Here is a 25,178-nt window from a genome sequence, read left to right on the forward strand (position 1 = left end):
TTGTTTACTTTGTTTTAAATAAGAGGATATCACTAAATATTATAGTTTAAAATAAGGCTCACTAGGGGGTTGTGTTTGCCACACCACTAACTAGTCTTCAGACATGACACAGCAGCATACTGGCAAAGAAGAGAGAGAAAATACATACCATGATGTAGGCATTTCTGTTGATAAATTTGAGGAATTTTTCCAGGCACCAGAAACAGCATTTGAGGCAGCAAAGGAGGAACTTAGCAAAGACATTCTGTGAGCCTGCAGGAGGGGGGAAAGGAAACATTTCTTAAGAAAGAAGAAAACCTAAGAAGATGGAAAACATTGCCCATACTTGATTTGACTTGGTTTGCACCAGCACATCTGTGTGGGTTTGCTGGCTGATTGCTTTCTCACTGATTTGCAACAAGTATGTACAGTGTTTTGTGAGGGGTTTTGGTTAAAAAAAGAGGGGGGGCAGTACTGGTATCTTGATAAAAGTGTTGTGTGCACACAATGGCTGTCATGGGCAGCAAAAAGGCCAGAGGATAAGGTACTTCTTACTGATGAGTACCACCTCCTAAAAAGCACTATGTGGAATCTACCATGCTGTAGTTTAGCAGTTTATCATCTGCAAGCCAGCACAAAACTGAACCTTTGGATTTGCCACACAGCACATTTAAGCTGTTGTTGTTGACATATAGTTCAGAACTGATAATGGTACTAGGGTACCATTCCACACCATCCCTGCTTTTTTGTAAAAGCAAACCATGGTTTACTGTGAATGCAGTGTGTTGGTGCACACTTCTGAAAGGTTTTTGATTCTGCTTCTTTGTCACTTCTCCACCTGTTGCCTTACCAAAGTACAGCTTGTTGTGATGTCCTAACTAGAGTTTGTCATTTGTTTCTGCCCAGTGAGTGGTGACCAAGTTTTGCTCTTGGGCTTACTGATTGGGGGGGGAGGTTGGGCGGGGGGAGAGAATAAAAAACCCTGGACCATGATGTGCCAGACTATGGGAGCCTCACACACAGCAGCAGGAGGAGAGCCAAGAACTTTTCAACAATGTGCACAAGCACACTGAAAATTCAGATTAATGTGATATGAGAACCAGGCCATTATTTCATTTCTTGCTGTGCCAAAGGAGAAGCAGCAGACACCCTGAACACTCCATGAATGATTATTATAAAAAAGAAAACCTCATCAGATACTGCACTGGTGCATTCATAGTGCATGCACACAGTATTTCCCATCATTAAAAGAGAAACAGGGGCTTGTGGGCCACATTTCTGAACCATACTAGCCTATGAGCCCGAGAAATGATTATCAGCTTTTCATAGCAAATAAATACCATACCCTCAATGGGAATAGAGAATGTGCAATGTCATGAAACTCACCTTTGAGTTTGTGATCCAGGTATTCCAGGATTACTCTAATGAGTTGGACTATTGCAAGAATTAACGAGCCAAATGCTAGGGAACCAGTGTGATATCTAGTAGGAAAAATATATGGTACGAATCAGGAAGAGATCTGTTTTTGGACACAGTGCTGTTATGATAAACAACACAGGTGAGGCAGCTGGCACAACTCCCCCCCCTCCAAACTATGAATATATCCACGGATTGCAAAATGCAACTTCCTATACTGCAATTGAATAATTCTCTTATATTAATAAATCATGTATACAAAAAGTATTCCTTTCTTTTGCTTTTGATTTCTAGCTTGCTCCTATCTCCGTGGCTAAGGGGAGGGCACAATTCAAAGATTCTAAATATCTTATGTAAAGCAGCAAATGGAAAAGGCTTAATGACTGAGAGGAGGCTTTATGTGGGAAGCAGGGCTTATGATGGGACTGAGTCACAGAGCTGCCCTTCCTACACTGACGTTGCTGCTGCTTACCTGGATGGAGGTAGGGCGTGCCCAGGTGGTTGCACTGTCAGCCCCCCCTCCCCCGCATACCAATCTGGCAATTCTGCTAGTGTAACCGCATGGCTCCAACCTGCCCCACAGAGAAGATGTGATGTTGGGAGGGCAGCTAAGTGGTCTTATTCCACCACATGCACTGCTTCTGGTATACCAACTGGACGTGCAAGTATAGCAGTGTTTTAAATTCTGTAATTGTTTTGATTCTAAAAGCCACTTTTCACTGTAAGGTATAGGGCAAGTTTCTAAAAGCAGAAACAGATACGAATGCGGACAAGTGATTCTTTAGCTTACCGTATTGCTCGTCCAAATGAAGAAAAGAGTGGGCATGCTGGAATATCAGCAGGTTTTCTAAAGGCCCAGTAGTAAGAGGCAAAGGCACCAGCAAGAGTACACTGACCCAATGCAATTGCAAAGTTCACCAGCCAGAGGAACACAAACACGTTGCTGATTTGAAAGATTAAGATGTATCTGTGGTACAGGCTTTCTCCACCATAGAAAGCAAAAGTACACTGGGCTCCTGGACACAGCTTGGTTACATTGGTTGTGTTGAATGTCTATGGACAAGGGGAGGGGGGAAAGGTCACAAATAAGGGGATATAAAAATGTTTCAGTACAATTCTAAATCATCAACACATTAATAAATCTGAACCAGTAGTTAACTCATCTGGCAAACGATTTCATGAGAATAGTCCTAAAGACTGGCAACAATGGTCCATGTTACCCAGTATCTTGCCCATGGCAGTAGCTAGACACAGGTAATACAGAAGGTTCCTAATGGAACTAAGGGCCAATAAAGTAACTACATTAGGGGCTGCCAACATTTTTGGTCCCATTTGGGATCTTGAGAAAGTGCTGTGGGCGCCAGTCACAAATGGCTGACACTGGGGTGTGGCATAACACTGTGGGAGTGACACAAAACAAAATGGTTGCCTCAAGTAAAGGAGCAAAGAGAGAGACAGAGAACCACAAAATGTTGTGGATGTACCCTCTCCCCCTCTGATAGGAGAAAGGCACCCACAGCAGCCGCCACCACCACACTAACTCACTGAGGGGAAGCTTTTTGCACTACTATTGAGTTCAAATAGAAAAGAGACAGTCGTTGTCCAGTCCTGACAGTCAATGTAATGTGGGCATGTTCTATGGAGAGACCAAGCCCATGCAAACATGAACTGAGCAGGAGGAGTAAACAGTCTTCAATTTATTCTGAGATTTTGAGGGGATAATTAACGAGACCTTCCGCAGGCACTACAGAAGATACTGATGACTCCTGAACTAATAATAAGTGGGACATATAGGTTTCATTTCATTTCATCTCTCTTTTAATTTGTATACCACCTTTCTGTATTATTATACAGCAACAAAATATACAACAAAGAACACACAGCTTACAAATGACCTGGTCCAATACATAAAGTCATAATAAAACATAGTTTTAAAATGGAACGACTTCCATCAAATAAAGTAATATTCAATCATCTTTTAAGAAAACACAATAAAATTAACTCGCAAAACCTCAGCAAATAATTATATAGAAATTCACTCTTACCAATTACAATAAAGAATTACTAATCCATGAGCAATAAAAATAACTGCAAGTCGCAATGCAGAAAATACAATACATTCAAAACCATGTAAAAGGATCAAATTGAGAAACAAAGATACACAAGTAATAATGATGGTGATGATGTTCATGTGTGCAGTTCTATTATTAGAAAGTATAGGGAGTGGAGAATCTGCATTGTTTTTCAAACTGACTTCATATGTACAGGACATTCAAGAAGAGCTAGAATTCACATAGCATTTTGCAAAAATAAAATAAAATAAAATGCTGCTTACCTCTGGGTAGCAGGTCAGATTTGCATACTTGCACAGGCTTTGATTAGCCATGACTTTGTACACAGGTTCTCCGGATGTAGCTAGAAAGCTTGATTTAATTGGGTTAAGTAGGAAACAGAATCACAGACTCTGAACAGAGAAACATAGCACAAGAGATACTTGGCATTTACAGGGAAAGCCCCAGAGAATACATTTAATTTCTGCCTTTCCATGTCTAGCATAAAATATGATACCCACTGTGCGAATGCACTTTCTACAACCCTATTTACTGTGCCTGCAAGCACTTCCAACAGGAGAGTAAAGCAGTTTGCTTAATAACAAGTACAGCAGTGGGGTAACCTTGGGGGTAAGCACAGAAAAGGAAATGGTATGATTTAATGACTTCGTATATGGACACCATAGGGAAAGCTATGGGCAGATGCAGAAAAATAAAAAATAAAAATACATCTCCAGGTGATCACTTTGACGAGAGAGAAAAAGCTATAAATATTACTCTTCTGGGATGCTTTTCCCCAAATGCAAAGTGGTATCGGCAATACAAAACTGAGATTCCATTACCCTACAAGGTTCATCCAGAATGTGGCGCTGAGAAAGTACGCATCAATCTTGGAAGATGTTCAGGTGTCACTGTTATAAGAACACTTCAAGAACTTAAGGTGTTCACACCCGGTGAATGTTTTGGGGATCTCCTAGGATATGCAACTCCCTAAAAGCTTCTACATCAGTTTCCTGCCAAGCTTGGACTTCAACAGTGCAACCTGACTCAACTGAGACATAAAACTGACCGAGGACTCTTCCGCCTCCCCACTCACCACCACACACAATGTAGCTTCTTTCAGAAGAGGTGGCACTCTCCTGACTTTCTGTCTTAGTGCTAAAATGCTGAACTAGGAATGCAAGAAGCATCCAGGCACCTTTCTTACTCAAAGAAGGATACACAGCTGTCACTGCCCAGTAAGAAATGCAGATTGCGATAAGGATGAAGGTGATGATTGGGTAGAATAATGTAGACATGATGTAACCAATTGCTCTAAAAAAGAGAGGGGGGAAATATATTTGTAAGCCATAAATATCAAAGTTTATATGCCTTTTTAACCTTTGAAACGTTTCCCACTCTTGTTTGACTGAGTGATATATTCCTTAGTAAAATATTCTTTATTGTTCTTTCTGGTTTCCTACTTTCTCTTTTTATTATAAAATCTCATATTACTGCCTTCCACCATTTTCTGTTGCATTCTGTTCCCGGTTCTATCTCCTCCTCCATTTCATTCCTCTTTAACACTCTGTCATTGTTTTTTAGATTATCATTTTTATGTATTTTGCTCTGAGATGTATTGATTTTCCTGTACGTTGGCTTTTGCTTTCAGGTTTCGTAACATTGATTCTTTTCTTCTTAATTCCCCCTGAGCTGCCACCTTTTGTCTAGGCTGTGGTTGCTACTGTGCACCTTGTCCTCTCTGGAAGCCCTGCTCCCTGTGCTTAGCATATTGTTGTTTTTTTAAGCTGTCACAGCCAACCTGGTTCCCTTTTGCTCCCATACAATGCTGTAGTAAATCCTTCCTTCCTTCCTTCCTTCCTTCCTTCCTTCCTTCCTTCCTTCCTTCCTTCCTTCCTTCTTTCCTTCCTTTCTTCTGGGAATGTTTGTAGGAGTGAAACATAGTGGGTAGAATTCAACACTGAACTCTTCTAACTGTTCCATCAGCTTGCCAGACAAAATAATCCCAAATTGAAGGGTCAGTGTGGATGGGGTAAGCTCTGTTTCGCAAGTGGAGGTGTCTGTGCAGGGCTTTCACTTAACAGGGCTCATTAGGTGCATCCTACCCACTGCATTTTGCTGTTGCAGCATTTTTCTGCAACCTTCACTGATGAGGGAATGGAAAGCTGATAATGCTTTTCTTTAATACTGCCCCATATGGAACAAGGCTCAAGGCACTGTGTGATAGTGAAAAAGTGTGCATGCACACGAAAGCTCATACTAATAACAACCTTAGTTGGTCTCTAAAGTGCTACTGGAAGGAATTTTTTACATTAAACAGTAGTTCCGCATGGGAAAATCATGACTGGTGCTAGAAACCCCTTGAATAGTTTTTGAGTCACTGGAGAAAAGTATCACCTTATGCTACTTAAGGTATAATAACCACAAATCAGATCTCTTGGTTGACAGTGAAGACACAGACCGTTTGTTCTAACAAACTGCTTGTTAACCGTTCTAGCAATAGATTGCAAACGCTTTATTGCTTAATATAAATTGCATTTTCATTGAAAAAATGTTAAACTTAGCTGGGGGGGGGAATCATTTAGCTCTCAGTCATTAGCAACGCATTTTTCAAGGCCTTGACTATAGGGTACGCTCTGCTGCATTCATAATTATTACATGCAGCATTTCTTTTCATGCATTATGCATAAATATCAGAAAGTATTGCCCTCAAGTGACCTTTGAATGCAGAGGCAAAACTATAAGGAATTATTACCTCCTACCAGGAAGTTTATAAAGTTTCAAGAGTGTTTCTGTTTGAGGCTTATTTGAATAAAAGCATCTTATTTTACCAAGTGGCTCTGAATTGTAATGATAAGGATAAAATTATATAGTACAGACTGGTGCTGCAACAAATAACTGCTGAACTCCATGTTTTTAGCTTTAATGAAAAGGGACTGTTACATATTTAAATCACAGTCTCTTTATTCCACAAGAGCCTCCATATTTTGACGCTGCTGGCTTGAGAGAAAATCGGCTCCAAGAAAGGGCACAGGTACATATTCACGTTCCAGCACTGGTATGATGAAGCCGTTAACTGTATAAGTGCTATTTATGACAACAGACTCAAGAAATCTATACACTTGGTTACTCAAGCATAGGTTGCCACTGGGACAAAATCTGTTCTCACTTACGGCATCAACATCACGGGAAGAATGTTGAATGTTTGATAAAACGGTCTACCAAATTCACTATGAAAGTGGCATACTTTTAGATCTAAAGACTTGGTGTGTGAAAAGACCAATAAAGATAACAAACAAACGTTGCCTACATGAAAATAAGTGTTTTATATGCAAGAAAATACAGTGCCCATGTTACCACAGGGATCCTTCAGCAGTGTAGTGGCTACATTCATTCATTCATTTAATTTATATACTGCACTGTACCCACAGGTCTCAGGGCGGTTTACACCACTTTTAGACTGTGCAATTTCTGTTCTAAACCTTGACAGATGTTCTACATGGACTTCTGGATTATATTCTGCCATCCTCACTGTTGAATATTTATATGTGGGATGAGACTGTTAAATAGCCTGGCATGTGGTGGCATTAAAATTCACCCAACTGAATTTTTCACTCTCAGTGCTTCTAAAAACAACATTCTCAATAATGGGCTGGATGAAGGATATGCACCAGTTGTGGCCCACCTAATCTTACGGGTGTTGTTTGCCAGTTCTTAAATGGGGCCATAGTACTTCTGGCACAGTATATTTACAATTTGGGTGCACTCCATGAGAGAAGTTTGCTCCTGGATGCTAGATATGTGCTGTGCCTTCTGTCAGGAACATCTGAAATGCTGGTTAGAAATTTTCATGAGGGTCTTTTTAAAAATTATTTTTTGAATTTATGCCTTCCACATGCCTCTAGGTCGATTGACATATAACTAAAACTTTATGAGCAGTACAAAAAAGATAATTATAAATAGACTAAAAAAATATATCAATGCAGTATAAACACCTAAGGTAGAGACAGTTTCATCCAGCAGCAAAAACCTGTTGAAACGAAAATGTCTTGAATTGTTTCTGGAAAGTACAAATAGAGGACATGTGTCATATCTTAACAGGGATGCTGTTCCATAGAACATGTCCCTACCACATGTTAGCACTGCAGACTACATGGCTTATACGTGGTGAGGTGCTTGAATTACAGGCATTTTACAATGTGGCTGCTAGGGTGCCAGTAGACACAGGGAGAACATCATGTCCATGACCTTGATGTTGCATTGATTTCCAATCACTTTGCAGGCTGCTGCATATTGACCTCTCCATGTGACTACTTGATTATTTGAGGATCTAGTACCAAGTGATACTTTCCTCTATTCTTCGGGAGAGAAATTGTATGAACTGAGCAACTGCATGATTAGGCATTCATGAGTCACTCTCAAGAATATCTGCACGGTGAGAGGGAGGGGCTTGTCTCACTCCTTCAAAGTGCTATTTCAGCACCAAAAAAACAATGCAAATATGATAGGTCCAATGATTATGTGTTTCCAGTATACATACCTGCTACCTTCTTTCAAAAGTGCAATGGCGATTCGGATTCGATTTCTCAGAAATATTAACATTAGTATAATGACAACTTCCACTATGCAAAGCAGTATCACTGAAAGCAAGAAAATTAAGTTTATCGACAGATATCAAACCAGGACATTACCCCTTTCAAGTGGCTGGTTTCAGTGCTGCACTTCACAAGTTCCCACATGTCTGAATTTAAAGTGCTAGGAAAGCATAATGCCAGCCAGAATGTGTGCCCCTGTCCTGATTACATTTGTGTGTTGTGTTTAATTATACATATATAAGGTTCATACTTGATGAGCATTATAGTATATGAGTGTTTGTGAATGATTTGTCTTAAAACAAAGCAATAAAATGCTGCGCTTTGCTTGAAATGCTCAGTTCCATTTGAAGTAATATATATTTACGATTAGAAAGTCATTATCCAGTGGTTGGCTTTTGCTGCTATTTTAGCATAGTATTTGGGAAAGATGAATGGAATTGATGTTTTAAAAGATGTGTCTGATCATGACCTCTATTATCCCAGTGTCACTCAAAAATAATTCCAAGATAATCAGGATCATTATTTGAGCCTAAAAGCAGCCTGAGAACAGTGTGGAAATGGGAGTGGAGCTTGGAAATATGATTACATAACAAACAATTTTAAGGATGTGGTCACATAAAATTGTGTAGTAAATATCTGTTACTTGATGAACATTTTCAGGGACAGCTGCAACAAAACTGTGTGGCAATTGACATTTACTATAATGCAGAATTTTTAAATATTCCTTAAACTGTAACCAAGCATTTAAGAACATTTTAAAATATTTTTAACAAATTACTAATGATAGTGTGTAAACTGTCACACAGTTATTGCAGTGACAGCGATGTATTATTTTGTATTACATTCTCCCACTTCTCCCAACTTTCATACTGTTTTGTACATATGTGCCAGTACTCCCAGTAAACTGTGAGATTTTTATACAAATTCCTCCCAGGTTGTTTACATACTCAGGCAGGTGTTCACATTAGCTGCCCCCCGCCCCCAATGTTACTCCTTGAAGAACAACCTTCAGTTTACTCTCCTTTTCCAAACCTGACACAGAAAGTATACTGCAGTTTGCAATGAACAATTTCACATGGCAATGGATGGATGCTGGGCTGACACACAGTGATTTGCATACCCTTCACCTTGGATAATCAAGCACTGAATGGTGCCCAATGCATTTGAGAAACAGATCCACGAGAGCAGAAAGTGCAAAGGCAGAAAATTGCATGGCGGGCCCAATAATCATGTGGAAAATATATTATGCAAATTAGCTCCTCGAGGCAACTTCCTCACTTGTTCCAGAAACAAACGCTCTCCAAGGATGTATGCTCACGTTTTAATTGAGAGCTGTATGATTTCAGGAGTTTCATGGCTAATGGCATTGTAACATTCTTGATTTATTTATGAAAACAAAAAGCAAGCATCTATGTTTCTGTAACTCTATGGGATACATTAAAGAGAGAAGCATCCCAGGCTTGTGGTCCATGGAGTCACGAAGAGCCAGACACGACTAAATGACTAAACAACAAATATATATGTACACACACACACAGAGTATATACTATATATACTCTCTTTATATATATACTCTATATATGTATGTGTGTGTGTGTGTGTGTATATATATATATATATATATATATATGCAGGTTTTGGTATCTTCGGGTGTCTTCCCGTGTAAGAGTTGGGGTGTCTAGGCGACGTTTCGACGAGGTCTCACTCGTCATCTTCAGGCTGGTGCTTTCGGCTTCTTGTTACTAGAACAGAGCAGGATCTCAGTGTTTGAGTTCCTATAAATACTGTTGAGGGGGTGTGGTGTATAGCCTCCAACGTTCTGGGCAGAGAGGAAGTTCCCAGGTTAGTGTGCCTTTTCTTCTTTTGTTCCTTAATTACTTGAGGGATATCTTGAGTGATTTCTTGAGTGATATTCTGAGTACCACTTAGGAGGGTCATTAGGTGTGGATTAGTTGCTAAAGCTTTCGTGTCTTGACCTCTTGAGCTTGTGAAGAGTTTTTCTGAGAAGATGGCTGTACTGCACTTAGTTGTGCTCTGGCTTGGCTTCGTGTATATGGGCGAGCTGTGGTTTTGTGCCCTGTGCCAGACAGATCTGTGTAGGGATTGCAGGGGGGTGCAGCATCCGGAGGTGCCACTATGGTTTGGCTACTGGATGGTGTCTGTAATTTATCTGTGGAGAGGGTCTGGGTTTGGGTCTGGTGTGGTTGATTGGAGATGGCGTTCTGTGTGCCTCTGGTTCTGGTGTCGGTTTTTGTGGGGAGGGCTAATTTCCAGATGTCTGGCAGGCGGGAAGTGTCGTCACGCTTGTTCATGTTGTGAGGGTGTTTCTCTATCTCGATGGCTTCCATGATTATTCTCTTGTGGTGATGTTCCATGTTAAAGAGCAATTTGGAATCTGCAAAATTAATTTCGTGTCCTGTTTCTTTCATGTGTTGGTAAAGAGAGGAAGTTTTTTCTTCTTTTTTGACGGCATTCTTGTGTTCTGTTACAGAGTTTGAGGTGAAGAGTGAGCAGATCTTTGTTGGTTTCTGATTAGGGATAGTTCAGTTCGTTTCTGATTAGGGATAGTTCAGTTCGTTTCAGGATCCTTTCGGTAGCTGGGGTTTTAGAGTGGATCCTGAAACGAACTGAACTATCCCTAATCAGAAACGAACTACATAAGAAAAGATACCTACTAAACCAAACCAACAAAGATCTGCTCACTCTTCACCTCAAACTCTGTAACAAAATCCACCCTGCACTCTGGGACAAATGCAAACAACTAGCCGTTTGGAGAGCTGAAACAGAGTCCTCACATAAGACAGACACACACACCAACAAACTCCACAAACTAGAGAAACGCCAGAAGCCCAGCCACCCTCCACAACAACCCATGAAACAAACAGTACATAACATATCAGACAGGATCCTCACCTCAACGGAAACCAAAGTACTCTCCAAAGGTTTCAACTTTGCAGTCGCCCCGAGACGCATCCCCACGGAAAACATCATATGCGGAGTCGAAGCTAGCCTAACCAAAATCAACCCAGATGAAGCCAATAAAATCAGACTTGAAGTCACCAACATCCTCTGCTCCAGCAAACCACCCAGAAGCAATTTACACAAAGAAGAACAGAAAGCACTCACCAACCTGAGGAAAGACAACAACATAATCATTCTCCCAGCAGACAAAGGTAATGCCACTGTTGTGATGAACACATCGGACTACCAAGCAAAACTATCAAATCTACTCCAAGACCCTACCTACCAACCTATAAAAACAGATCCCACCACCTATCTGGAAAAAACCACCAAATCCAAAATAAAAGCCTCTCCTATCAGTGAAGAAATCCAGCTAAGAATCATCCCCAGAGAAAAATCATCCAGATGCCCCAAACTCTACGGTCTCCCCAAGATACACAAAGAAGGAACACCACTCAGACCAATAGTCAACTCCATAGGCTCACCTCTACAAAATCTCGCTAAATTTCTCGCTAAGCAACTTCAGCCCTATGCAGAATCTATCGCTTCACACGTTACAAACTCCTTCCAGTTCATAGAAACAATAAAGAAGCAAAACCTACATCCCGATGACCTACTTGTGAGCTTCGATGTTGTATCTCTCTTCACACAAGTGCCCATTAATGAAGCCTTGACAGCCATTCAAAACAAATACAATCCCCCCGAATACATCCTGGACCTGACCAACCACTGCCTAACCAACACGTACTTCATCCACAATGGACAAAGATACAAACAGATAGAAGGAGCACCTATGGGATCACCCCTCTCACCGGTCATCGCAAATCTGTACATGGAACACTTTGAAACCAATGCTTTAGACAAGTCAGAACACAAACCCAAACTTTGGCTCAGATATGTTGACGACACCTTTGTAATTTGGCCACACGGGAAGGAAAAACTAGATAGCTTCCTCACACATCTCAACAGCCTACACCCCAAAATACAATTCACTATGGAAATAGAAGCCAACAACCAACTTCCCTTCCTTGACGTCCTAATCTACAAAAAACCTGATGGCTCCCTAGGACACACTATCTACCGGAAAAAAACACACACCAACCGCTACTTACATGCACAATCACACCACCACCCTGCACAAATAAACTCCGTAGCCAAGACTCTCATCTCCAGAACCAAACGCCTGGCTGACAAAGACCACTTGACAACTGAGTTACAGAATCTCTCAAATGTGTTAATCGCCAACGGATACCAACAAAACAGGGTTACGAAGCTAATCCAAAAAGAAACACCCCCCAAAAACCAAGACACAGAAGAAAACAATGGCATGGCCCTCCTTCCTTATATCAAGGGCACTACAGATAAAATTAGCAAAATCCTCCATAAACACAATATCAAAACAGCCTTTTGCACCAACCAAAAAATAGCTAATATCCTCAGAAACCCAAAAGATAAAATCCAGTTAGAAAACCAAGGGGTCTATGAAATACCCTGCAAAGTCTGCCCAGCCACGTACATTGGACAAACAAACAGACGAATAAATGCACGTATCGCAGAACACAAGAATGCCGTCAAAAAAGAAGAAAAAACTTCCTCTCTTTACCAACACATGAAAGAAACAGGACACGAAATTAATTTTGCAGATTCCAAATTGCTCTTTAACATGGAACATCACCACAAGAGAATAATCATGGAAGCCATCGAGATAGAGAAACACCCTCACAACATGAACAAGCGTGACGACACGTCCCGCCTGCCAGACATCTGGAAATTAGCCCTCCCCACAAAAACCGACACCAGAACCAGAGGCACACAGAACGCCATCTCCAATCAACCACACCAGACCCAAACCCAGACCCTCTCCACAGATAAATTACAGACTCCATCCAGTAGCCAAACCATAGTGGCACCTCCGGATGCTGCACCCCCCTGCAATCCCTACACAGATCTGGCTGGCACAGGGCACAAAACCACAGCTCGCCCATATACACGAAGCCAAGCCAGAGCACAACTAAGTGCAGTACAGCCATCTTCTCAGAAAAACTCTTCACAAGCTCAAGAGGTCAAGACACGAAAGCTTTAGCAACTAATCCACACCTAATGACCCTCCTAAGTGGTACTCAGATTATCACTCAAGAAATCACTCAAGATATCCCTCAAGTAATTAAGGAACAAAAGAAGAAAAGGCACACTAACCTGGGAACTTCCTCTCTGCCCAGAACGTTGGAGGCTATACACCACACCCCCTCAACAGTATTTATAGGAACTCAAACACTGAGATCCTGCTCTGTTCTAGTAACAAGAAGCCGAAAGCACCAGCCTGAAGATGACGAGTGAGACCTCGTCGAAACGTCGCCTAGACACCCCAACTCTTACACGGGAAGACACCCGAAGATACCAAAACCTGCATTCCTGTACCCGTGAAAATCTACGAAAGCAAATATATATATATATACACACACACACACACACACACATATATACACTACACACACACACACACACACACAATTGCTGATGATTTTGGAGTTAAAACCTTCCACATGGAGGAAGTGCACAACAAAATCTCTCTACACTGGCTAAAAAATGTTCAAAATGTTGCCAAGTTGAAAACATGAAATCTAAATTTAGTTCTGGTTTTAATTTCTAAAAGAGTTGCCAAAGTCAAGCTTGTTCAAAGGCCACTCTCTCATCTCCCCAATACCAGATTTGTGTCTATTTAGTGGTGAAGAGAATATAATACACACATACCAAAGGGTTAAAATAATAATAATCCTGCAGTGCAGTCTCGGCAATAGAAACAGATTTCAGTCCCAGCTCTAATCTAGCCTGTGTTAATTCTCTTTTACAGATATTTCAAACATTATTACTTCCCTAGACAGGACGTTCTCTATGTTCAGTATATTGTGTGGTGCTGTTGCTTTGGTAAAAAGCTTCATAGATTGCTTTGCTTTGCTTTGCTTTGCTTTGTTGGTTATACTGCTGAAAATTAATATATGATAAAAAAGCAGCTGGTAAATTATTGGAGAACTGAACAAAAAAACAAAGGTATTACCTTGCTCATCAATAATCTGTGTAATATGTTCATCACACCTGACAGTAAATCCTCAGAATATAGACAACTGAAGACTCCCCACATCCCTCTTTTTAATTATTTTGCTTATTCAGACTAGATTTCTCCAGTTCCCACCAGCTGCAGACAGCATAGCCAATGGTAAGGAATAATGGGCAATGCCCTGTGTTTGCTATTAATGGGAAGCTATTATTTGCTGCACGTGTCCATGCAAACATCTAACCACTGCATACCTGAATTTTTCTTGTGCATATATATATGCGCAGAAGTGCTTTCTTTGCAGGAAGCTCTTAACATTTGGCCTCCAGTCAGCAGCTTGAGCACTAGAAAGCTTCTTAAGGCAAGAGCTCTATGAAACAATGCTGATGTCATGCGCTTTAGTGCCCATCACAACAACAGCAAAATCCTGTTTAATTAGATGAATGCAAAGTGGGTGTCAAAATACAGACTTCTCTTTAAATCCACTTACTAAATGCTAACCATGTTTGCCTCAGTTGCAGATACACCCTGAAGTCCGTCTGGAATCCAATGTCGTAGATAGTAAGATCAGAACCAGGTATTCCATGAAGGCGATGATATTCCCAGTAGCAATGCCAAATACCTTTTGAAACAAAGAATACGCGCTGGAAGAGCGACACAGATCAATTCCCTAATCACTGCACAAATGGTCCCACCAAATAGGTCCCACCAAATCCCACCCCCGCAATGGAATCCAAACCACAGGCAGAGAACTGCTTATTTGCAGAAAGGTGCTAGAAGTAGCTCCATAACAGGCAGGAACAAGAGCCAAAACATAAATCATAAAGGAAAGCAAAACAAAATAAAACTATATAGTATCACTAGCTAATTTCTTCAGGGGGCAATTTGTTTCCAACCCCCAAATATACTGAGCAGCCGGAACAAGAGCACCATCAAAAGTCATTCACTGGAGGTCTCCAGAGGAAATTTTTGGCAGGGTGTAGTTTCAAACCATTTCAAACAAATAATTTCCTGCACTGTCTGGAAAAAGCATAGAATTAACAAATTGATATTCATGCGTGATGACTGTGCCTTTAACTCTTTCCCTGTTTACACCCAGCCAGGGAACTTGGGGCTCTCCAGATATCATTGGATTACAACTCCCATGATCCCTGAACGTTGGCCATGCTGGATGGGGTTGATGGCAACATCTGGAGCTAACAGCATAGCATGGTTTGCCAGTGCCATGTGCGGGCAGGTGGGCATGTGCCGAGGGTGAATGAAACCCACTGCGCCAGCCTAGCACTTGCCACCAATGCTGCCAGAGCGATGCCAGCTCTGAACCACTTGGTGAACCTTGCAAAGTGGCTCAGGGCTGGCAGGGCAGCATGAGAAGAACTCATGACTGTCACATCCCTCTCACTCTGCTCTGACAGACCTAAGCTGCTTTGTGATACTAGGATCATCCCAGCCTCGCAAAGCGGCTCAGGGCTGGCAGGGCTGCATGAGCAGCCCGCCCCCCCCCCGAAAAATGTGCCAGGGCCATTGCCCCAGCAGCTGTATCCCATGCTATGCCCCTGTCTGGAGCACCATTCCTGTACAAATCAGTAAGCCACAGCCAATTGCATCTTCACAACACACATAACAACACACATATACAGAGTGAAATAGATAGCTATCCTTATATTAAAAACCCTCATTATGCCTGAAGCGGCCAGAGGTCTCTTTGAAGACCCTGTACCGACAAATAAACCTTGTTTTGTATTTCAGGTTTTAGTAGGACAGAGTGGAGAAAGGATGATGAACCTTCCAACTTATAAAACCACAGGAAGAAAAGAGAAAATGTTTGTTTAATCCTGCAGCCACTGACAATTCCTAACAAAAGCCAGATGGTGATGTTAGTCTTCTAGACACAGAAAAGAGCCGCAGCTGCACAGTGGGTAGAATATGGAAAGCTTTTGCATGGTTCTTCTTTTTGGCACATTAAACTGCCAGAAAATATACTGCTGTCCTGCTGGGGGAAGAAAAACACAAACATGCCTCACAAGCAGGCACACACCTCAGCTGAATGAGGTCCAGCCCACAGTCTGTGGACTCTGAAAAGACTTATTTGGGCTGTTGGGTAAGAAGAGGAATGGACTGAGGGAGGGGTTTTTTATAAGTGCAGCGCTCAACTGGGAATTGCTAAGTAGCAAGTAGACTATTGAGGACAGAGGGTGATAAGTACAGTGGTACCTCTAGTTGCAGACTTAATTCATTTCGGAGTGCCGTTCATACCCCAAAAAGCCCACAATTAGAGCGCCTCTTCCGCGCATGTGCACAGCACAATCAAGTGCTTCTGCGTTCGTAAGCTGAAAGTCTGCAACAAGAGTGGAACGCAACTAGAGGTACCACTGTATAGGCAGACGATTCCCAGTTAACGGTTGTTGAATTCATTGGTAGGAGCCACTTTTCCTCTAACCCCAACCTATAAACTTTGGATATGCAGTTCTGTGTCAAAAGCAAATCATTGGCACCTACCATAACCTATAATCCCAATCACACCAAAGATGAAAATCCAGAAGAGAACACCTGCTATGAATCTCAAAAGCACAAGGAAGAGCAAGCTGACAACCATTGCAATGAACAGGCCTCTGGAAAAGAAAGACATAGCAATTTAAATAAATCAGCAGCTAGGTATCTGTCCTCTCTTCAATGCTCCTCTCCACTGCATTTACTTTACAAACAATAACATATTCTGAAATGAGTGCTTTCCTTATCCAGGTTTGATGTTCAGTGTTTTAAATACATGGAAGCATAGGCGTCATCTCCCCGGGGGCTCTGGGTGCCTGAGCACCCACCAAATTTTCCATATAGGGGCCGGGCACCCACAAAATGCAGGGGTGGGCGTGCAGGCACCACACCCCATGGAAAGAGCGTGGTGTTCAGGCGGGGGGTGATAGTGGAAAAGAGAGCAGAGTTGATGGGGAAGAGAGAGCACGGATATCAGTTGGGAGGGGTCCAGTCATTGCCACATTGCTGCAGCTCATGCCACACCCCATAGTATGATGTCATGATGCCACAGTGTGTGTCATGATGTCATGATAATCATCATCATCATATATTATTTATACCCCGCCCACCTACATATAAGTACATTAAAACATCAGTCATTAAAAACTTCCCTAAACAGGGCTGCCTTCAGGTGTCTTCTAAACATCAGGTAGTTGTTTATCTCCTTGACATCTGATGGGAGGGCGTTCCACAGGGCAGGAGTCACTACCAAGAAGGCCTTCTGCCTGGTTCCCTGTAACTTCACTTCTTGCAGTGTGGGAACTGCCAGAAGGCCCTCAGCGCTGAACCTCAGTGTCTGGGTTGAACGACGGGGGTGGAGAAGCTTCAGGTATACTGGGCATGGTGTGGGTGGGGCATGATGGACACCCACAGTGTGGGGCCCAAGTTGATGCCATTATGTGGCAGGATGGCAATAGGACTACAGCTAGAGTTTTCTGATGTGTAGATAGCATTGTCAAACTGTAGGTTAGAACCCAGGTTCTGGGCCACCAGATTTTGACAGAGAAATTGAATTCAGCCCTTTAAAGTGTGGTCGTGGGAAGCCTTGTTTATGAGTGGTAGGTATACACCCCTCCTGAATATGATACCATGGGGCCCCACCCGTTTCCTCATTGTTTAGGCACCATTGTAGAAGGACCACAAGGGACTGATATTCCTGCACAAGTGACAGGAAAGAGCCATAACGAAACCCCAAGATGCACTGATGTGGTAAATGGAAGTGCCAGAGGTGACTCCCCCACCCCCGCTTTTTGTGTGCCTTGCAGCACCCCAATTTCACATGCAAGAAGCAAGGCCTCCTCTGAATAAAAACTTACATTAAAATCCAATACCAAGAACTGGCATAGTCTTCAAAAATTTTCATCCCGACTGATCTTGCATCAAGAACATTATTGATGCCGCTTTAGAAAGAAAGGGGGGCAACATTTTAGTTTATGTAGCAGATATTCCTTATTTAAACAAAGCAACCCACTGTAATGAGAAAATGCAGGCTATATCAAAAAACATCTTTTATGCTGGAAGAATGAAACATAAAGTGCCGTAGCCAGCAATATGCTACAGTTATGATGCCACATTTCTGAGTTTCTGCCCAAAACAAGCATTGGCTACAGGAGCAGTTGAATTCTAAGGACACTTCTGGAACTTAGGCTGTCAATGTATATACGCTTAGGCTAAAGTCCAAACCCCTAGCCAGCAACAGTAGGCCTTGAAGGAGAAGCCTAGCCACTATGCCCTCTCTCACAGCCTCACCACTTGCACTGGCCAGCGTGGGAAATGCCTTGTTGCTGTGCCAGCTCCCATGTTGGTACAGAAAATATGACTGGATTGGGCCCAGACTTGTGCATCTGCCTTCCATCTGGATGCTCACATTGGGGAGCTCCTAGCCACCATGTCTTCCACTGGTAGAAAAAGTTGGTGGAGCCAGGCCCTCTCCAGTATGGCAGATTTGGGTCTTCCTCTGCCCTTTAAGTCTCACTAAACTCAACTTTCTATTGAGTAGCTATGTATGGAACTGTGCTTGTTGATCTTGTCATATGTACAATCACATTAAATATATGTAGTAACTTTTAATCACCATTATTACTAGTACTGTAGTTATAGTACTTTCACAATACAGTCATACCTTGGTTGGCGAACGCCTTGCAAGTCGAACATTTTGGCTCCCGAACACAACAAACCCAGAAATGAGTGTTCCGATTTGTGAAAGTTCTTTGGAACCCAAACATCCGGCACAGCTTCTGTGGCTTCTGATTGGCTGTAGGAGCTTCCTGCAGCCAATCAGAAGCTGCAACTTAGTTTCCAAACATTTTGGAAGTTGAACGGATTTCCGGAATGGATTCTGTTCGACTTCCGAGGTATGATGGTAATACTGAATTTAGAATCAAGATTTATACAGAAATCCACCATTTTTTATGTGACTACAAAAAAAAGCAAAGAATACAGCACAATTAAGGAATGCATTTTCAAGTTCCGCCATACTATGAACCTCCTTCCTTGGGGGTTTTTAAACAGAGGGTGGATGCTTTAGCTCAGATTCTTGCATTGCAGGGGGTTCAGCTAGATGACCCTTGGGGTACCTTCAAACCCTACAATAATTCTATGATTCTGTGAGCCTTAAAAACAAGGTATGTGAAGGATGGTTCTGCTGTAAATCTACCATAAATGCATACAGCTAAGGCTGCTTTAACCATCTGATATGCACCTGGTGAAATTTCTGTCAATTGATCAAAGTTTCAATATCATCTGAGATAAAAAGCAACATTAGTTGAATCTCTGTAGTGACATAAATTAATTAGGAAGGGTAATATTTTAAAGGCTGATGTCTATATACAGGAACAAATGGTTTATTTACTTTGAAGGAGTCTGGATAAGTTCATTCCCCACTGCCATGTTGAATGGTGCTGTGTTTCATAATAAACACAGCAAGGCTGTTCGTGTGAATGCATGAAGATTTTCTGTCTTTCTTCTTATTTTTAAGAAAAACAGTATTACCCTTTTCTACAACAAAATGGAGCTTATTCCCAAAGTACATGTGTTTTATTATCATGGCAGCAGCAGAAGAAGAAGAAGGGGAGGGGACCCCAATTTTATTCCCGCAGTTGCAATGGTTCTATGATCAAAGTGAGTTTTATAGTGCAAAACCGCACATTGTTGGAGTTTTTCCTGTTTTAATTAGGCCTGGCAAACTATTTTGCCTGCTTGCTGCTTTTGCATTTCAGGAATGTAGGGACAGTTGTAAAGCACAGAATAGAAGTGATGGGGCAGGGAAGGTGAGAAATGTTAACTGTATGCTTCATGAATGTGATCTGATACAATCCCACCACCACCAGACCAGGGTCTAAAATTTTCTAGCTGCACGAATGTAAGTTGCAGATATTTGTGTATAATCTCCAGTTTGCTCCTAAGATAACTGAAATGAAGAGCATGAAGATTCACCTCTTGTTTAAGCCAGATATGGCCCCATGTAATCAGTGCTCCAAATAATAATAATAATAATAATAATAATAATAATAATAATAATAATAATAATAATAATAATAATAATTATTATTATTATTATTATTATTATTATTATTATTATTATTATTATTTCATGGTATTGCAGCCAAGCATAGAAATTATCATTTGGCAAACAGGTCAGGCAAAGTTATACAAATACACAGACGGACACACACAATCCATACTTTGCAGCTTCCCTGAGATCAGTGACATTCCTTGTTTTTCCTCTTCCATCTTTGAAAGTAGTCTGATTGGCCACAGTCAGAACTCCATTTTTAGTGGCAAAATCAGGAAAACATCTCTTAAGAACTTTAAAACAAAAACAAGAAAAAGAATATTTATAGTGTGTCCTGCTTTTATTTTATTTTTATTTTTTAAAAAACACCTCCTATTCCTATTTGCCATTTGGTTCCATCCATTTAAATACCCTAAACTGATTTCTGATTTCTGATTGCACAGCATTCTCTTAGAAATGGAACAAATATCATGGCTGCCATCTCATCCAGGTAGTAAGACACCTACAAGAAAAGGCATGTTTGAAGCAGCATTATTCTCTGCTCTGTGTGTTACTCTAGGGTGCTAAGGGCTGCCACCTGGCATAGGTAAATGCTCTTGTCTTGTTCCAGAGTAGCTGGAGGACAGCACAGTGACATTTAAACTGGAGAAGTCATGTGACGGGGGGATGCTGTGCATTAACTGAAGCAAGGGGAGATTCCCAAGCGATCGTGCTTTAAAGGGCACATTGTGATTTTAGCTTAAGCTGGTTATCTCCCTAGTTTTAATTTGTCTTATGCTTTGTACTATGACCCTGATCTTATAAAGAAAATGAGCTAAGGGCGCTTCAAAATAAGTGTAGGCGAATATTGCTAGTACTGGGGCATGCCAAGATCATTGCATACACTATCAGAGCAGAAAGCCAGGTCTGGGTCATCCATGAGGTAGGCTGATGCAGCTGCCTCAGCTGGCAGAACTCCAAAAGGTGGAGCTCTCTCAGACACCCAGCCAACCCCCAATGCTCCATGAGATCTCCATGAGAGGCTTCAACAAAAACTGTCACTGCTTCGCAGGCACCACTGTGTGCCAAGGTAAAAGAGGCTTTGGCCGGGGGAGTGGGAGGCTCAGGTGGCAAAAGCACACCACAGATACTCAAATACTCACAAGGCCGGCTTGGAATGATCATGGAAGGACAATCTTCATCACGCATAACTTGGGCCACAGACTGGAAAGCGAGAGAAAAACCCAAAGTTAGAAATAATCATGTGACAATTGAATCTATAGCGTTCCCCCTTTTTTCTTTCTTTCTTTTTAATACTCTTTTTAAAACCCTTGCAAATTATTTGATTGAGGCCACAGTAGAGCGTCTAAATGAAAAATAGGATGGAGCCGTGACTCTCTGGCATCCTGCTAACAATGAAAACAAAACAGTAGGCATCAGACAAAAACCATTGAACAGAGAAAGCTTCAAGCAGGTGGCCTTGTGCTCATCGCAGGTAGGAATAAAATTACCTTTTAACACAATTAACATAATTAACTTAAGGCTGCAATCAGGACTCAGCAAGGGGTTTCCAGTATGAGAGGAATATTAAAGTAGGTTTGAATATTTGTTTTTAAAGCTATCAAGTTGTTTCAAACTTATAATGTGATTACAAGGTAAGAATTAATTTCCAAGACTAACACCCATTCCCTTATCCTATAAATGAGTAAACTGGTCACTGTGGAAGAACCAATCCAAGCCTGGTTTAAAGATATACCTTCAACAGTATGGTAAGTAAAAAGACAGCAGACCAAAATGGAACAAGTGTCACCTAGTTGCAGACTTCCCCGTTGTGTGAGAAATTTTGTATATCTATTTAAATTATAGTAATTGGCTAGTGCAATTTCCTCTCCTCCCCTATTGCCCCCCAGATCCAAGTTCTTTTGGCAGGGGAGCTGGAGACTAAATCAAAGGACAAGGAAGTTCCGCCATGTACATGGAAGTCCTTTCCGCCATGGAGCTGCAGCATTGGATATGGCCCATTAGTTCTAGATTTACATATAGATGTATAATTTAATTTAAGATTTAAATATAGATTAGTACATGCAATTTTTATGTGACTGTGCCCTCTTTTGTTTCCTTTCTTTGGTGATGGGCTTCTTCTTTTTTTGTGTGATGACCAACTTAATTTTTAAATTTTTAGCTACAAGACTACTAAGGTTGAAGATTTTTTTTTGAAACTCTCATCAAAATAGCATTTTAATTATAAAATGTATCAATAGAAGGAAACCTCTTGCCCATTGCTGGTGATACTGGAGTCTTTGGGTATAATCGGCACTAGGAATAACGTAGTTGTAACCAACAATAGAGTTAAAAACAACAAACCCTGTACCCCTATTGAGATAGAAACCTGCTAAGGACTGCACCCACTTTGGACAGATAAAAGGTAATATTCACATCACAATATCTTATCTATACTCACCTTCCATGGCTTGCTAAAGCCAGGCTTGCAAAACTGTCTGTAGTATTCCCAATAACTTTTGTTATATCTGTAGGAAGATTGCATGTCTATGTAGGTTGCAAACCTGTCTGGGCACTTTGAGACACAAAGCTTTAAGAAAAGAAAAATGCACATTGATCTAAGCAACAAGGGAAGATGAGAAAGTTAAATTATCAAAGCAGCTAGACAAAAAAAAGAGGAAAAAAGTCATCTCTGATGATTTCATCAGAATGCCTACTTAGCACAGCACTTAGAAACAGACATCACATTTTTTTTTATCCTTGCAGTATCTTGAAGATAAACACTTTTGAAACACAGAGGAGACAGTTTGACATTTTCATCAGCTGCAGCATTTTCTCCAAATCTTCCTGCCTGTTGGAAGTATTTGATTTTAAAACCTGTTTATTAATTATTTTTCTTTTTAAATGAAGTACTTGGAAGAAGGCATTTTCTCAAGGCTTCCAAGTGCTTATAACTACTTTTGAAGGCAATTCAGTAGATGCCCATGCGGTGTAGTTCGCACAGTACACAAACATTAATCAATGAAGTGTGCAACTGTTAAAATGGTTTTGCCCTAACAGGGTATTTGCAGAGCCAACCACTTTCACTTTCAACAGCTCAGTCAAAAGCAAATCAAGCTTTCATTATTGTACACGGGTTAAGGCTAGCCTGTGCTTTATTCCGGCCATAACTCTTTCTAAAGTCATATAATGCATGGCAATCAAGTTCACACAGAGCGCTTCAGTTTATTTTCTGATCCCAGTATCTGCTACACCAGCAGATAATTACCTAGGATAGGAGGATACAAAACACAGCTTTTCAATGAAACTTCAGAGATATGCTGCATTTTAATTTTGCACACATGGTCTCCTTTGAACATGGCCTCCTTTGAACAGGCTGAATCCCTTGCAATATAAATCCAAGATATTAGCACGTTTAATTTGCATGCTGTAATTACACACACACACACACACACACACACACACACACACACACAGTGGTTCCCAATTACTGCAGACCATGTTTTTCAAAAGCCAAGCCATGGACCCCTTACTTTTGAAAATTCTGATATTTCTATGGTAGTTTTTGTTATGTCAGTGGTGCCATAGATTCCCTGGGTGGGTTAGGCAGACCTCCTGGAGTCAGTGGAGCACCAGTTGGGAACCACTGATGTATACTATAAGTAAATGTTTAAATACTGGCTTTTTCCTATTTCCCTTTCAAAATAAATCCCATATAAAGCTCATTTGTAAAACCTATAACAGCACAATCCTGTTCATGTTTGTTGAGAAATAAGTCCCATTCAGATCCCAGGTAAGTGGATATACAGTTTCAGGCAATGCCCTGGAGTGGAAAAGAAGCTTAGCTTGTGCCTTTTGGCACTGTCAAAGCCTGTTAAGTCGCCTTAATTCTCAAAACACTGATTAAATCCCAGCACCCATAAATCTAGAGTGTGTCAGGACACCCAGAAACCAGGGGAAGTCATAGCAGTACGTTTACAGATGTTCACATACACAATATTTTCAGGATCCGTATTTACCATCCCTCTCCCACCACCACTGTACAGAAAGCCAACAGTACTTCCAAAAACTTTCACTTTAGAAGTAGCTCTGGTAAGTGGCACTCCTTGTGCTCTGAATCTGACTGTCATTTACATACCTGTGTTGTAGGGCACTGTAGGTTTATTAGCACTAGAGGGCTGGCACATTTCAGAATGTTAAAGTAAAACAAAATTGTCTTGTTCCTGCAAATGAATAGGTATGAAATAATAACTCCATGTGTATTTACAGTAATAATTCATAGTATGTATGAATCCGTAATAGAATCACTTAAGAGACCACAACAACAATTAAAGAAGACAGAGCAAAAGCATTCTCAAGGGAATTGACAGAAGCACACCTGAACTCTAATTATGGGAAGGACAATACTTCCCTGCGGAGTAGATTACAATGGCACTTAGTCACATATATTAACCTGATTCTAGATCTCATAGGTTAAGACTTTGTCACCTAGCCATATGGTACTTCTAGTGTATTCTGAATCTGTCTTGTACATATAGTAGGTGTTCAAATACAAGCTACACTGCACAAACAAGCTGGTGGTTTTTATGTTAATCACAAGGTGGCACTAAAAAATCAATCAAGAATTTCTTTGCATAAGGGAACCTGTGGATTAGATAAAGTCCCAAGAATCTTCTATCGAAAAGTACTAGAATGGACTGTATGTAAGGCACACACTAGAGCTGACATATTAGTGACTCTGAAAGGGAGAAGGGGAGAATCAACTCATTCATTTCTGTCAGTCTTGCCCAGGAACATGCAGAACATAAAACTGGCTCCCATTAGCTGCAGCACTGTTCTCCTCAAAGGTTAGAGATAATAGGCCTTTTTCACATTCATCCATGCTAACCAGCAAATGTGTGAAGAAGATTGATAGCATGTGAACACTTTGCTGACTATCTGCTTTTTCCAACTTCTGTCAATAACTCTGAACCAATTCGGCAAGTCGGAAAACACAAAGAGGCCACAGAAGACATATTTGGTGATTAGGTAATAAGGAAGCTTGCATATTCAAAGTTCAGACAAGGATTCTACATTACTACATCTTTGGAAACTCACAT

General features: G+C 41.1%; 1 protein-coding gene across 2 annotated transcripts in view; it reads right to left on the reverse strand.

Moving 5' to 3' along the window:
- Positions 1-25,178, reverse strand: part of SLC44A5 (solute carrier family 44 member 5) — a 174,309-nt gene that overhangs the window by 21,510 nt on the left and 127,621 nt on the right. For both annotated transcript variants that reach the window (XM_081193759.1, XM_081193760.1), the window contains exons 5-17: positions 24,218-24,302; positions 22,541-22,669; positions 21,243-21,303; positions 20,270-20,393; positions 17,903-17,986; positions 16,554-16,666; positions 14,545-14,676; positions 7,987-8,086; positions 4,668-4,760; positions 3,731-3,818; positions 2,186-2,448; positions 1,366-1,460; positions 149-252 (exon numbers count right to left, since the gene is read on the reverse strand). In XM_081193759.1, coding sequence (XP_081049885.1) covers positions 149-252; positions 1,366-1,460; positions 2,186-2,448; positions 3,731-3,818; positions 4,668-4,760; positions 7,987-8,086; positions 14,545-14,676; positions 16,554-16,666; positions 17,903-17,986; positions 20,270-20,393; positions 21,243-21,303; positions 22,541-22,669; positions 24,218-24,302 — 1,471 coding nt within the window. The remainder of the gene's footprint in view (positions 1-148; positions 253-1,365; positions 1,461-2,185; positions 2,449-3,730; positions 3,819-4,667; positions 4,761-7,986; positions 8,087-14,544; positions 14,677-16,553; positions 16,667-17,902; positions 17,987-20,269; positions 20,394-21,242; positions 21,304-22,540; positions 22,670-24,217; positions 24,303-25,178) is intronic.

Source organism: Podarcis bocagei (genome assembly GCF_964188305.1).
Source record: "Podarcis bocagei genome assembly, chromosome: 5".
NCBI classification, from domain to species: domain Eukaryota; kingdom Metazoa; phylum Chordata; class Lepidosauria; order Squamata; family Lacertidae; genus Podarcis; species Podarcis bocagei.